This window comes from Uranotaenia lowii, chromosome 3 (assembly GCF_029784155.1).
Source record: "Uranotaenia lowii strain MFRU-FL chromosome 3, ASM2978415v1, whole genome shotgun sequence".
Lineage (NCBI taxonomy): Eukaryota > Metazoa > Arthropoda > Insecta > Diptera > Culicidae > Uranotaenia > Uranotaenia lowii.
Genome location: NC_073693.1, coordinates 121,093,623 through 121,106,079, shown reverse-complemented (window position 1 = coordinate 121,106,079; position 12,457 = coordinate 121,093,623). Strand labels below are relative to the sequence as shown.

The 12,457-nt window shown below is 34.6% G+C and overlaps 2 protein-coding genes across 2 annotated transcripts; one reads left to right on the top strand and one right to left on the bottom strand.

Moving 5' to 3' along the window:
- Positions 1-596: 596 nt before the first annotated feature.
- LOC129751003 (uncharacterized) lies at positions 597-1,126 on the top strand. Its single transcript, XM_055746237.1, has 2 exons — positions 597-700; positions 764-1,126. The coding sequence occupies exons 1-2, from the start codon at positions 692-694 to the stop codon at positions 1,097-1,099; spliced, it is 345 nt and encodes a 114-aa protein (XP_055602212.1). The 5' UTR covers positions 597-691; the 3' UTR covers positions 1,100-1,126.
- Positions 1,127-11,040: 9,914 nt separating this feature from the next.
- On the bottom strand, positions 11,041-11,580 carry LOC129750764 (prismalin-14-like). The gene is made up of 2 exons (XM_055745791.1): positions 11,506-11,580; positions 11,041-11,442 (listed from the first exon to the last, which is right to left on the bottom strand). Exons 1-2 carry the CDS (start codon positions 11,512-11,514, stop codon positions 11,092-11,094), a joined length of 360 nt encoding a protein of 119 aa, XP_055601766.1. The 5' UTR covers positions 11,515-11,580; the 3' UTR covers positions 11,041-11,091.
- Between the last annotated feature and the right edge of the window lie 877 nt (positions 11,581-12,457).

The window sequence follows — 12,457 nt, the reverse complement described above, 5'->3', positions numbered from 1 at the left end:
GGGTGGATAGGGGGTGAAAAAAAACCGATATTTTTTCCAACCTTATTAATTAATAATTACAAAATTTTGGGAAACATATAATGTCAACATTTTAGATGAATCAGAACCCTATCGCTCCTACCCTCAGACAAGGTTTATTATCAACAAACTGTTGTTCCACCTTTCGATACTAAATTTAGCATAAATGTGCTAACCATGTTGAACTGCTGATATTGGAAAGTATAGGTACATACGTATGGTGGCAGTCATCAAAAAGTAGAATAATTGCTCAGCCGATGAAGCAAGAGAAAGAGGAAAAAAATCTGCCGGGAAAAACCCAAACAAACCTGGTTCGGAAGCTGGAGAAATGGAAAAGAGCTCGTTGTTTGCGTCAATCGGAACTGAAGATGGTCAAAACAAAAAGCGAAAAACGTTTCGAGTTTTTTGGTTTTTTGGTATCCATCGATGGGATTGGACTTTCTCTACCATGCGCAACTCTCCGTCTGCATTTACATCAATGGGAAAATACTACGCGCTCACTGGGTTACATGATGGCATCGATTTTATGTAAAAATTATGAATTGGGACCCAAGCTAAAGGAAAGGGGTATAAAAGTTGCATCCTTGAACCGAAAACTTCACAGTTTACTTCAAACCTCCTACAGAAAGGATCTTTTTCTCACAAAACAACAGAAGCAGTTATATTATTCAAAATGTTCAAGGTAAAACTTTTTAAACCAAAATTCAAAATTCCAGTTAGATTAAATCTACATCTCCCCAAACAGCTGATTGCAATTTTCGCCACTTTCGTCGCCATTGCGAGTGCATTTCCAAGGGATTACGAGCAGCAGATGATGCAGCAGCAGCAACTGATGCGAGGTGCTCCGGTTCCGCGTAATCTAGCGGCTCCACTCCCGGCAGGAGCTCCCGCCCCAGAACTGAACGCCGCCGCTGCCCCCGCCCCCAACGCCGACGGCAAGAAGGAAGAAGGCTTGGAAGGCTCGGAGACGTTCGGTTTCGGATACTACCATCACTATCCTCGCTACTACTATCCGTCGTATTCCTACGGCTACGGATATCCTAGCTACTATAGCTACTACTACCCACGATACTACTGGTAAAGATGAATGGCAAGGTGATGATGTGACGGTCGAATAGCTTTTAATAAATTATTCCAACCAAACATTGAAGTAAACTTTTCGTTCAACTGAAAGAAATTTTCCTCAATAACATATGCCCATTAGACTGAGTTGGTTTTGAAACCTTTTTGAAATTCTGAGGTCTAAAAAGCTCCGATTTTATTCAAAACTCTTTCACGATTTTTGCAGAATTTAAAACAAACACTAAGTAACTAACAGAGGTCAGTTTAAACTTTTAGTTTTGTGTGGGAATATTTGATATTTTGTTCTGAAATATGAACAGGATTTTTCTTTTAACTCTGGAACCGAGCCATCTTATCGTTTTTTGCTGATTTTTAAATTCTCTTAATAAATATTTTTGCAGAACAATTTTGTCATTAACCGTAAAATTTTTTTAAACATTACTTGCCTTTAAACTTAACTAGCCAAGTAGTGCGGACAGGTTTGTACATTTGGCGACCGGGGCAGGTAACTTCTTGTAATCATGATAAAACGAGAAATTGCTTTTAAATAAAATCTATCTGAAAAGGTAAACAATGGTGGTAAACAATTCACGTTAATTTTATTTTTATCAAAATAGTTTGAAAATCAATCAGTTTCTTTATAACGCATCGTGGAAAAACTTTGATAAAATGAGTAGTTTGAATACTCATTAAATGAAAAGTTTATTTAACAAAAAAGATGGATGACTTCCGGAGGCTATCAAGATTTAAGTGAAAAAAATGAAAACGTGGCATAAATAAATTACTGTTTTTGTTTTGCAACTAAGCTGTTAATGAAACAATGCCAACACTGGGATAGATGAATACAGCAATGAAGTTCCGTTGAGAGAACAACTTGAAATAAATATGGAATTTTTACCAAGTCGTGAGGACAGCTTGATCATGTTCACAATTACAAGCGCGTTGAGAGGACAGCTTGAAATTTGAAGGCGAGTTGAGAGGACAGTCTGAAAGTTACAATAGATATTTCAACCGAGTAGAGAAGACAGCTTGAAATTAGAAGACAGCCGAACGATAGAAATTTAAAGCGAGTTGAGAGAACAGCTTGAATTTAAACAGGCGAGTTGAGAGGACTGCCATCAATAAAAATTTCTAGTGAGTTGAGAGTAGAGCTTGAAATTGAAAGGCGAATTGAGAGGACAATCTGAAAGTAACAATAGAAATTTCAAGCGAGTTGAGAGGACAGCTTGAAATTGGAAGGCGAGTTGAGAGGACAACCTGATCGAATCAATATAAATTTCAAGCAAGATCGTAGGACAGCTTGAAATTGATAGGCGATTTGAGAGGACATTCTGAAAGTTACAATAGTTGAAAGGACAGCCTGAACATATCGATATAAATTTCAAGCGAGTTGAGAGGACAGCTTAAAATCAGGAGGCGAGATGAAATGACAGTCTGATAGTTACAATAGAAATTTCAACCTAGTCGAAAGGACAGCTTGAAATTAAAAGGCGAGTTGAGAGGGCAGTCTAAGCGTATCAATGAAAATTGGGCAACGAATCGAAAAAAAATTCAAGCGAGTTGAGAGTAAACTTGAAATCAGAAGGCGAGTTGAGAGGGCAGTCTGAGCGTATCAATGGAAATTTCAAGCGAGTTGAGAGGACAGTTTGAAGTACTTTATCTAATTGTAAACCAAGTGGGTTTGAAGAACAGCTTGAGAAATGATTCAACTATAAAACGTGTCGAGAGGACAACTTGAAATGAAGAAAAAAGCGTATCAAGAGGACAGTTTGGATATTGTTTTGAACAAGAATGATACAGCGTGTCGAGCTCGCTACAGCTAGAATAAATTGATCAAAATGCAATGCGAGCTAATGAGATAGCTAAGAATTGAGGAAACAAAATTCAAAAGAACAATGTTCCCCTTTAAGGAATAAATTGGACTATACAGCATGAGATAAGAGCAAACTATGGAACGTTTAAAGAGAGCAGCTCAAATGAATTTCAAGTGAATGTTAACTGCTCTTGGAACTGGAATGCGTGTTGAGAAGACGGTTTTGGTATCTGAACAGGACTCTCCTGGCAGGACTGCACAGCATTTTTGGTTGAAATAAAAAACACTATTGCAAAATAATAGTTTTTAGCTACAAAGCTTTCAGCACAATTATGCGTTATTATGGAATTTATTCTTGAAGTTAAATGTCAACGTGTTAGTATAAAAAAATCAACAAAATTTCAAAAAATCCTCAACTTTATTGCCTGACCTATATTTTAATGTGAAATCGTACACTGAATCTGAAAAAAAAATCAGTAGAACAGTTTTTGAGTTATTTATAAAATTTTGGAATAATTAAAAAAGTACTTGTACTCAAATATCTCGCAATGCATAAAATCAATTTGAAATATCTTTTCTGCACAATAAAGGTGAATAAATTTGTTATCGATCATCTCAACTTCATTTTTGGGAGTGATCGACGAAATTGTTGATATTAGTGGCTTCATGATAGAAAAAATGATAAAAAACGCAATTTTCAAAGAACATTTTCTTTCAGCGAAAGTATTAGGCTCTAAATTAATTTAAAAAAAATCTAATTTTCTTTTGGTCCTAAAAATCAATTGAAAACTAAGACTTAGAATGGTTATTTATCAATCAATGAATAATTTAACGAACCGCGGTGTACTTAGGATAGGAAAAATTAAACATGGTTAATATCAATCGCTTCAAGTCTGATCTGATCTTGGGGAGGGGTTGCCTGAGTCTCAAACGTGAATACGAAGTTTTTGCTCGGGAGTAACGAAAAATACTGGTTTATCGTTAATAACTTGTTTTTCATAATTCATTTTCTTAAAGCCTAAGTTGAGACAAATATTTCACTCGAAGACTGCAACACGATTTATATGTACTTGAAACAAAAAAAATAATGTGGTTCAAAGATTATATTTTGGCACAAAACTCTCGTATTAAATGCAATTCTTGAAAGTATTGCGTGTTATACAAAATTTGAGGCCAAATACAATCTTTTAACTTTAATAACTTTTTCGTTTCAATTCCAATCGTGGTGCAGTCTTTGAGTGAAATATTTGTCTCAATTAAGGCTTTTAGAAAATTGATTATAAAAACAATCGGCTTGTGAAAAAAAAAAGTTATTAATGATAAACCACAATTTTTTGTTACCTCGAGCAAAACACCTTAAAATCCTATTCAGGTTTGAGATTCAAGCAACCCCTCCCCAAGATCAGATCGTTCTGAAATTTGACATGTGACCTTCTGGCAAGCTAGTATTATTTTTACATAGTATGGCAAGCTAGTAATAAGTTTTGAATTGAATCGAGTGAGTTTTACCATGTTTAATTCTTCCTACACTATGATAAGTACACAGCGTTTCGTTAAATTATTCAAAAATGCAAAATATACTGTTATGGTAAAGTAACCATAACTTCTTCGATTTTCAACCGATTTTGATAAATAACCACTTGAAATCTTTGTCTTCAATTGATTTTTAAGTACAAATGAAGATCAGATTTTTAAAAGTTACCTTTGAGTCTAAAACTTTTACAGAAGAAAAAATTTCTCTAAAAAATGCGTTTTTATCATTTTTCTATCTTAAAGCCACAACCTAATATAAAAAATATGTTGATCATACAAAAAAAAATTAAATTTAGATAATCGTGTGTAGCCGATAATTGCGAGCACGACACTCTCTCGGCAGATATGCCTCTCCCAGTCGATAATCTCCCCAAGTCGTCCCTACAACACGCACACACAAGACGGCTGAGCGGTCGTGTTGTGAGCGGTCGTCAGTCGACTTGCAATCTTTAGCTGGAGTGAACGCGTGTCTCCAGTTCAGCCAGTACAGCGCGAAGCAAATATTCCACAAATCGATAGCAAATTTATTTACCTTTAATATGCAAAAAAGAGATTTCGAATCAATGTTATGTAGTCAGAGATTTTTTTCGGATTAAGCGCCCGATTTCACATTCAAAGTGATCTTCAGTTTACTGAGTTCAAAAATGCTGTAGACTAGCGTGATTAAAGTGGGGTGGGGTAAAAGAACGACCTTTTTGGTATCCTATTTTTAGAAAATTTTGCAGTTGTTTTTCCAAAACTCAAGAACAGTAGGTGCTTCTTCCTTAGGCTTTTATTTTTCTTTTTAAAAATAACGAAGATAATCGAATGACGGATTGGACAGCACTAGTGAAAATGACAAACAGATATCAAACCTCTGAGGCAAAAGTTCGAATGATCGGGGGTAAAACTACAACCATTAAAAATTCCACATTTTGGCATGAAATCAAGTGAATAATTATATTATACAGTGACCGAAACAAGAATAACATCACTAGGTATTTTTCTTGTCAAAATATCAATGATTCAAAAACACCAAAATTTTCTTCTACAACTAGTTTCAAATTGTTCAACGGATAAATCAAGCATTAGTGTATTTTATTTGGACGAAGCAATTGGCGTTGAGAACCATAAAATCACTAATCACTAATCACTAATCGTACTTCCACAGCCAGAACTTATGTCTGAGTCCCAAAGAATAATACAAGTTTGTTATTATTCTTCTTTTCTTTGTTCATGTGTTTGATTATTTTAACATAAAAACATTAAAATGATCAAAAACATAAAGTGGTTGGGCCTCCCGTGGAGCAGAGAACGCAGAGACATCCAGACACCAGTACCATACGTTTCAAATGGGCAGTATCGTTGGAAGCATGCTAAGAAATTGCTTCTTGGTGAAGAAACTTAACTACTCCAATCACTAGGACCATCCTTTAGCGGCTGGAAATGATTTATTTTGTACACAGAAATCACAAAACCTGAACAAAAGCATTTTGTAGAATTTTATGAAATTAATAAACGTATCTTGAAAATATAAGTTTAAGCTTTCTTAGTTGAATTGTTTTGGATTTCAGTGTACAATCATTTCTGGTCATCGACCAGGGATATAGCGCCTTTACTCGCTCTTGAAAATAAAGAAGAGAAACAAAAAATATTAGTAGAACATTAAACCGGACGAGGCCTGTTTGAGCTCGAAAGGTTTTTTTTTTAAAACGTACCCTTATAATAGAAATTAACTCTAATCGACAGTTTTCCATAAAACATATTCAATCAGTTTTACGTAAATAGTAATTAAAAAAACTTTCGAATACTTAGTAATCCAATCTCAATGTTCATATAATTTTTATTATTTCAATATTTCTAAAAGACATTGAAAATGTATGATTCAATGCAAAACATTAGATCAAATTGGATTGGTAATTATTTTCGACAAAGAAAGCATATTTAAATTGTCCAATTGTAAAAGCACATCCTATTTGGTAAATAAGATTTATGGAAAATAAAATAAGCAATCAAAACTTTAATTCATTTACTTGCTACAACAATACTTATCGATCGTTTGACGGTTTTTTTCTTCGGAGTGTTTCTACGGTAATCTTCCAGAACGCACACTTCTCCTCCCTTTCCCCGCACAAAATCCTTTCTTTTTCTAGGCGCCAAACTATTACCTTAGTTCTCAACGTTTCCATTAAACAAAACTTCGGATGTACCCATATCAAAAGATATTTTTCTTCTGTCGAACCGTATGCAGGACTCAAGCGTCTTTATATGTTAAACGCGTAAAACCGACCTGCATCTCAGCAACCTGGAAAACCAATCCCCCCGTTTTCTCAACGTGGATTTTTTCTTCCTTTCCCTACGGCTACAAGTGAAACCTTGAATACGCGAAGCCAATGATGGCTTTTGCTCGATTCCTGGATTTAACCAACACTTTACTGAACACTGTCTTAATAAATTTTCATAACCTAATAATAAGTTTGAACCTTCCCCATGTCTATTTTTGCAATGCATTCTAAACTCTCTTGATTTTAGTTTTTCATTTTCCACATTTTTCACTTCTACGGCACCCTTTAGACTAAAAAACCGCCGTTTGCGAGCACACATTTTTCTAAAAGCTTTTTTAACCCCACTAAATCAGTTTTATTCGAGTGACTACTTTCCAGACACTCCTCACATTAAGCACTTTTCTTGAGAACCTTGGCGTTGAGAACCATAAAATATGAAAAAAGTGCGAAATAAGAATAGTACCACTTATGTTTCTCTACAAAAATCAAGTGTATTACTCAAAATTTACTGTGTAAATATTAACAATAATGCTTCTACAAATTATTTGAATGGATCCCTGCATTTTTAGGAATTTTCCAGTGTTCCTAAGGTTTTTAAAGGGAAGAGATACTCCTCTATTACTGAGGAATTTGATATTTGAGCTGTAATACTTTACCAAACTGCTTACCTTCTTCATTAACTTGACTTGAAACGATGAAACAAACATTTTGGGTTAATTTTGAGCCAGAAAAACAGGTTGAAATTCCAAAACTTTGATTTTTTTTTCCAGTAAGCCACACAATAATAATCTTATTATCGATTCAAGAAATTACCTTTTAAGTAACCTTGAGGCAATTCTATTTTTTTTTTATTTATTATACATAAATAAAACCAAACCAACCATATAAACCAAAATATGAGCGCCAATAATCATAGCAGTTTTGCCTACTAGCGACACGGCGCATAACAAGCCTTAAAGTGACAGGAATCTCGCTAGTAAAAAGTGTCGCTAGTAAAACTGTCGCTATTCGGTTTGGTGCTATACACACAATATTGATCTTAGGATGTCCAAGGCGTTCACACCGTTCAAAGTTCTTATTTCTTGACCAAAACCATCCAGCACACCCAAATAATCCCGGAAAGTCGAAAATGGGTCTTAATTCCGTATAATCGCAAGATAATGCTGGCATCTATGACTTGAAACTGGAGAAATAGTGTTTGGCTGTTTAAAAACATTAGTGTTTTTGAATTAGAAGCCTGTTTTTGGATTCAAATACAGCCTATAATCTATGTGTCATCATTTTACGTCATGTTCATGAATGTTAATGAGGAAATTAAGCAGTTTAATAAAGTATTAAAGCTTAAACATCAAATTCCTTAACACTAGAGAAACATCTCTCTAAACCCCCTCTAAAACCTTTGAAATACTAGCAAACGCCCAATAATGCAGTTATCTATTCAAATAGTTCGTAAAAGTATTATTATTCTCATTTAAAACATTAAATATTGTTTGCAGTGCACTGCAGTGTATTTCTAAAAAAAAAAAGTAAAATTTGTGTTTGATATCCGTGAAATAACCGTTAGGAATCCGAATATTAGGTGATCGGGCTCGGCCGATGGGGGGGGTTCGGAATTCGGGGGTTTTCTTCCCGTCTCTAAGGCGACGGCATCCACCAGCAGCAGAAACTCAAGGTAAGTCGTCTTCACTTCGCACCAACAGCTGATCACCCGTTCGGGGGAAAATTTTGTTTGCGCTATTCTGGTCTGTTTGCGAGAAAGCACCAAACTGTAGGTACTTGCGATCGATTGTATTGCCACTGCACTTTGATTTTCGGAACTTGTATATTGAAGTCGCTTGATTGGACTTGTTGAGGAGATTGTTGATTTATTAATAGTAGAAGTAAAAATCCGTGCGATTCGTTTAACGTTCTAATCTATTCTAACAACTAAAATGGCTTACTAAACTATTGTATGTAGCTCTCTCTGGGTTCATCGCTATGTTGCGAGAGAGTTAATTGTACACTAGGGTACGATCACAAATATTGGTTTTACGAACAAATGAGCTACTGTGTCAAGTGAACATAAGACACATTACAACACAAATTTATTCTTATTCCTGATCGGTGCAGTACCGATCATTAGGTAAATTTACCCCCAAGAACTCAATTTGACCTTAAGACGGAAATTTTACTTTTTTTACTCAATCAATTAATTAAAATGCAATTTTGGTTATTTCGACGAATTTTACTAAGTGGAGTATTTTTTGCATAACAAGTTATATTACTATGAAGCGAATTGGATAGCTATTAATTTCGTTTTGAAGAACGTTTAAAAATTTTATATTAAAGTCTCCTCTGACCTTCTAAAATCAGTATTTAAAAACATGAGAATATAGGGGGGGGGGGGGGGCAATTATGAGCGTTACGTAATTTCTATTGGGAGGTACGTTAAAGCGTAACGATTTGTGACATACGGTGGTGAAAAAGTGCATTTTTTGCGTTACGTTATTTATGGATGCCGCCTTAAAGATTTCTTGCACCATCAACTGGGGCAACATGCAACAATTTTCAACTTCAATGGCTTCTAAAAAACTCACGTCCACAGATAATTATACCCTTTTTGCATCAAACGTTTTAAGGTTAGTGGAACATCAAATTGACGTAGTCAGAAAAATTATTGGTTTCCTTAGTTATTTAAGATATTTTTATTTTTTTAGAAACTTGCGATTTTCACTATATTTAGGGAAAAGGGTAACTTGCAACAAACTTTGATTATAATGAGAAATCTAATGAGAACGTATGTTTATGTATTAAGGTTTTTGATAAAATCTTAATGCCATAAAAGCCATTACGCATAAAATCTAGTATATACTTCACTTTTTATTTTGTTGGATTCTGACGGAAGTCGGAAGTCCGGACTTCCGAAATAAAATTTAGTGCTGGAGCAATAATATTTGCAGCTTTTAACATATAGACATGATAAATCCTTGAAAATTTAATACATACAAAGTTTGAAGGCTAAGGGATGGTTAATCCAGGAAGATGATGAGATTCTTCCATTTTCTCATAAGTACTGTCCCAAGCAACCAAAAGTTCGAATATCACTTAAGGAACGAACTAATAAGTTCATATATAGCTGTACAAAAGTTCTGTGGAACTTTTTTGCTGTTCAAAATGCTTTTTCGAGGTCCATGGAACTTCATTCTTTATCAAGTTCAGCCAATACTCAAAAAAAGCTTTAAAGTACTGTTTTGGTTCCTGTTTCTACTTTTTGGGAACTTAAAAGTTTGTATGAACAAAAACAATCTACTTGTTACGTACTTCTCATTTTTTTCAAAATCAAGTAGCTATCAAAGGGTTGCAAGTCTTTTTGTACAGCTCAATAGTTCGTAAAAAGTCTCTGTTGTACTATTTTGTAAACTTGAAAGTTTTTAATTAGTTCCAACGGGCGTTCAAAAGAAACTTCGTATTATAGAAACTTTGAAGTAGATTTAAAGGCTAAAATCTACTTTTTTCGAACTTCAACACGTGTTTGCATAAATAAACACATCGTTACTTGGGAAACAACAATATGAAGTACACATTAAGTTCCGGAAGAACTTTTTAACAGCTTGAAAGTGGGAATTAACCCTTCGTTTCATAAAGTAACAAATTTGCAACAATTAATGTATGGAAAAAGTGAAAAATCGTATTTTATTTTAATTTTTTTTCTTGATGTACTCATCATTTCCAACAGTAAAAAATGATTTTTAAGGAAAAATAAAAAAGGGTTAAGTAGAAATAAAGAACCTGAAAGTCGTTTTTAAAGAAAATCATCAAATCGAGTAAAATCGTTGCCTACTCATGATGTTCATATAGGGCAACAAGTATGGATCTCAACTTTCAAGCGGTGAGCTCGGGTTCGAGGCTAGGTAAGAACATGTTTTTTAAATGTAATGTGAGTTAGTAACAAAACTAATTGATTAATATGAATCAAAATAGCAGACTTGAGAAGGCAATTGAAAAAGCGGAAGAGTAATTTTTTCGATTTTTTATGCTGCTTATAAAGTGGATTTTGAAGCTGGTTAGAAGTTGTTTGGCGATTTATGCGAACTTTTTTTCAACTTTAAAGTTCGTTTAACTACTTAAAAATTGAGCTGAAAAGAAGTTGTATTAGCATACTCGGAGGAATGTTATCCGAACTTTTGGTTGCTTGGGGTTTCACCTTGATTTGGAATGACACTGTACTGTTTCACCGGAGTATAAACACTATATGTATGTGCAATGTACATTGTTCACTTGAAATGTTTTTTTATTCAGAACCTGTCTTGTTATGAGTTATGAATTCCATCTACATTGTCATCACTTTCTTGTGAATGATAAAATCTAATTATGTTAATATTTACAATTCTATTTTTCAGTATTTTTTAAAGTAATTTTGTACTAATAATAGTACGGAGCGTAACCGTATCCATAATCGTTGTAATATCCTCCATAGCCTCCATATCCGTATCCGCCATAGTAAGATGGATAGAATGATCGGTAGGACGGATACACGTGGATGTGTTTGTGGAATCCGAATCCGAAAGTCTCAGCTCCCTCCATATCGTCGGCCGCCGATTTCGTCTGATCGTCTCCTGATTCAACGATGGCGGATTTTTCTACGGGAGCATCCTTGTTGGGTTGTTGAGCCTGCCGGGCAACCCTCAAATGTGGAGCAAATACAGCGGGAATCGGCTGGGGAGGCGCAGGAATACACGAAACGACTGCCAACAACAGAAAGAAGCAAATCACCTGAGAAAAAAAGGAAAAATGTATAAGTTTTGGGATTGGAACTGTATTATGCCGAGGGATTACCTTGAACATTTTGGCAGATTTGAATTGATATCAGTTGAATTCTCCCGGAATGCTTTTAGTCACAGATGTAATGCTGAACTGTTGGATATCTCCCAGAAACTCAGTGTTTTATATACTGGGTCCAAATTAGCGTCTGCAAAAGACGCTCGCGTATGTTTTACGTCAACATCAAAACATCAGTTGGCGATGCGTCATGCGCAATCCCGAAGATCCAGAAAAAGAATCTTGCGAAAATTCAACGAACTTTGGAAACAGGTTTGGGAAAATCTCTTAAACACTGTAAACGTAATGTGTTGCATATTAGTTTTCTGTATTCATAAAAACTGAGTTCTGTTGATCGGAAACAACCGCTTTTTTTCGAATATTTAACGTTTATGATTGACGGCCTATTTTTCTTTTTCAAAAACATAAAAAAATTAACAAAGATTTTTTTGAGTTTGTAAAATTTTTCCTGAAATCCTGGTAGGTATCAAAGTTAAGACTTAGTTTTAAATCAGTAAAACTTGGAAATTGCAATTAAAAATATAACACAAGATTAGAATAAAACTGACTTCTGATGATCTAAATTATATTTATTTATAAATTCATAATTTCTTTATTGAATATTTTTTCCCTGAAAACAAGAGTTCAATCGCTTAATAAAATCAACCTCAAAATACTAGTTTGCTGTAAAAAAAAAATAAAGTGTGAGAAAATAAAAAAAATGTCCCTAGGTGATAAGTCTGTCATACTAAGGAAAACTCCAATAAATATGATCGATGTGCCACCTCTTACCTGTTCATTGACATCTGATGAAACCGAGTAATATAAACTCTGCCAAATTAAAAAACCAAACGGGCCATGTCATAGCCATGGAATCGAGCGCGTCGTTGAGATAGTTTTGGAGGGTTGTGACAAGGTTTACTCTTTTGAAAATTGGCATGGAATTGTCGATCTCATTAAGATGTACAAT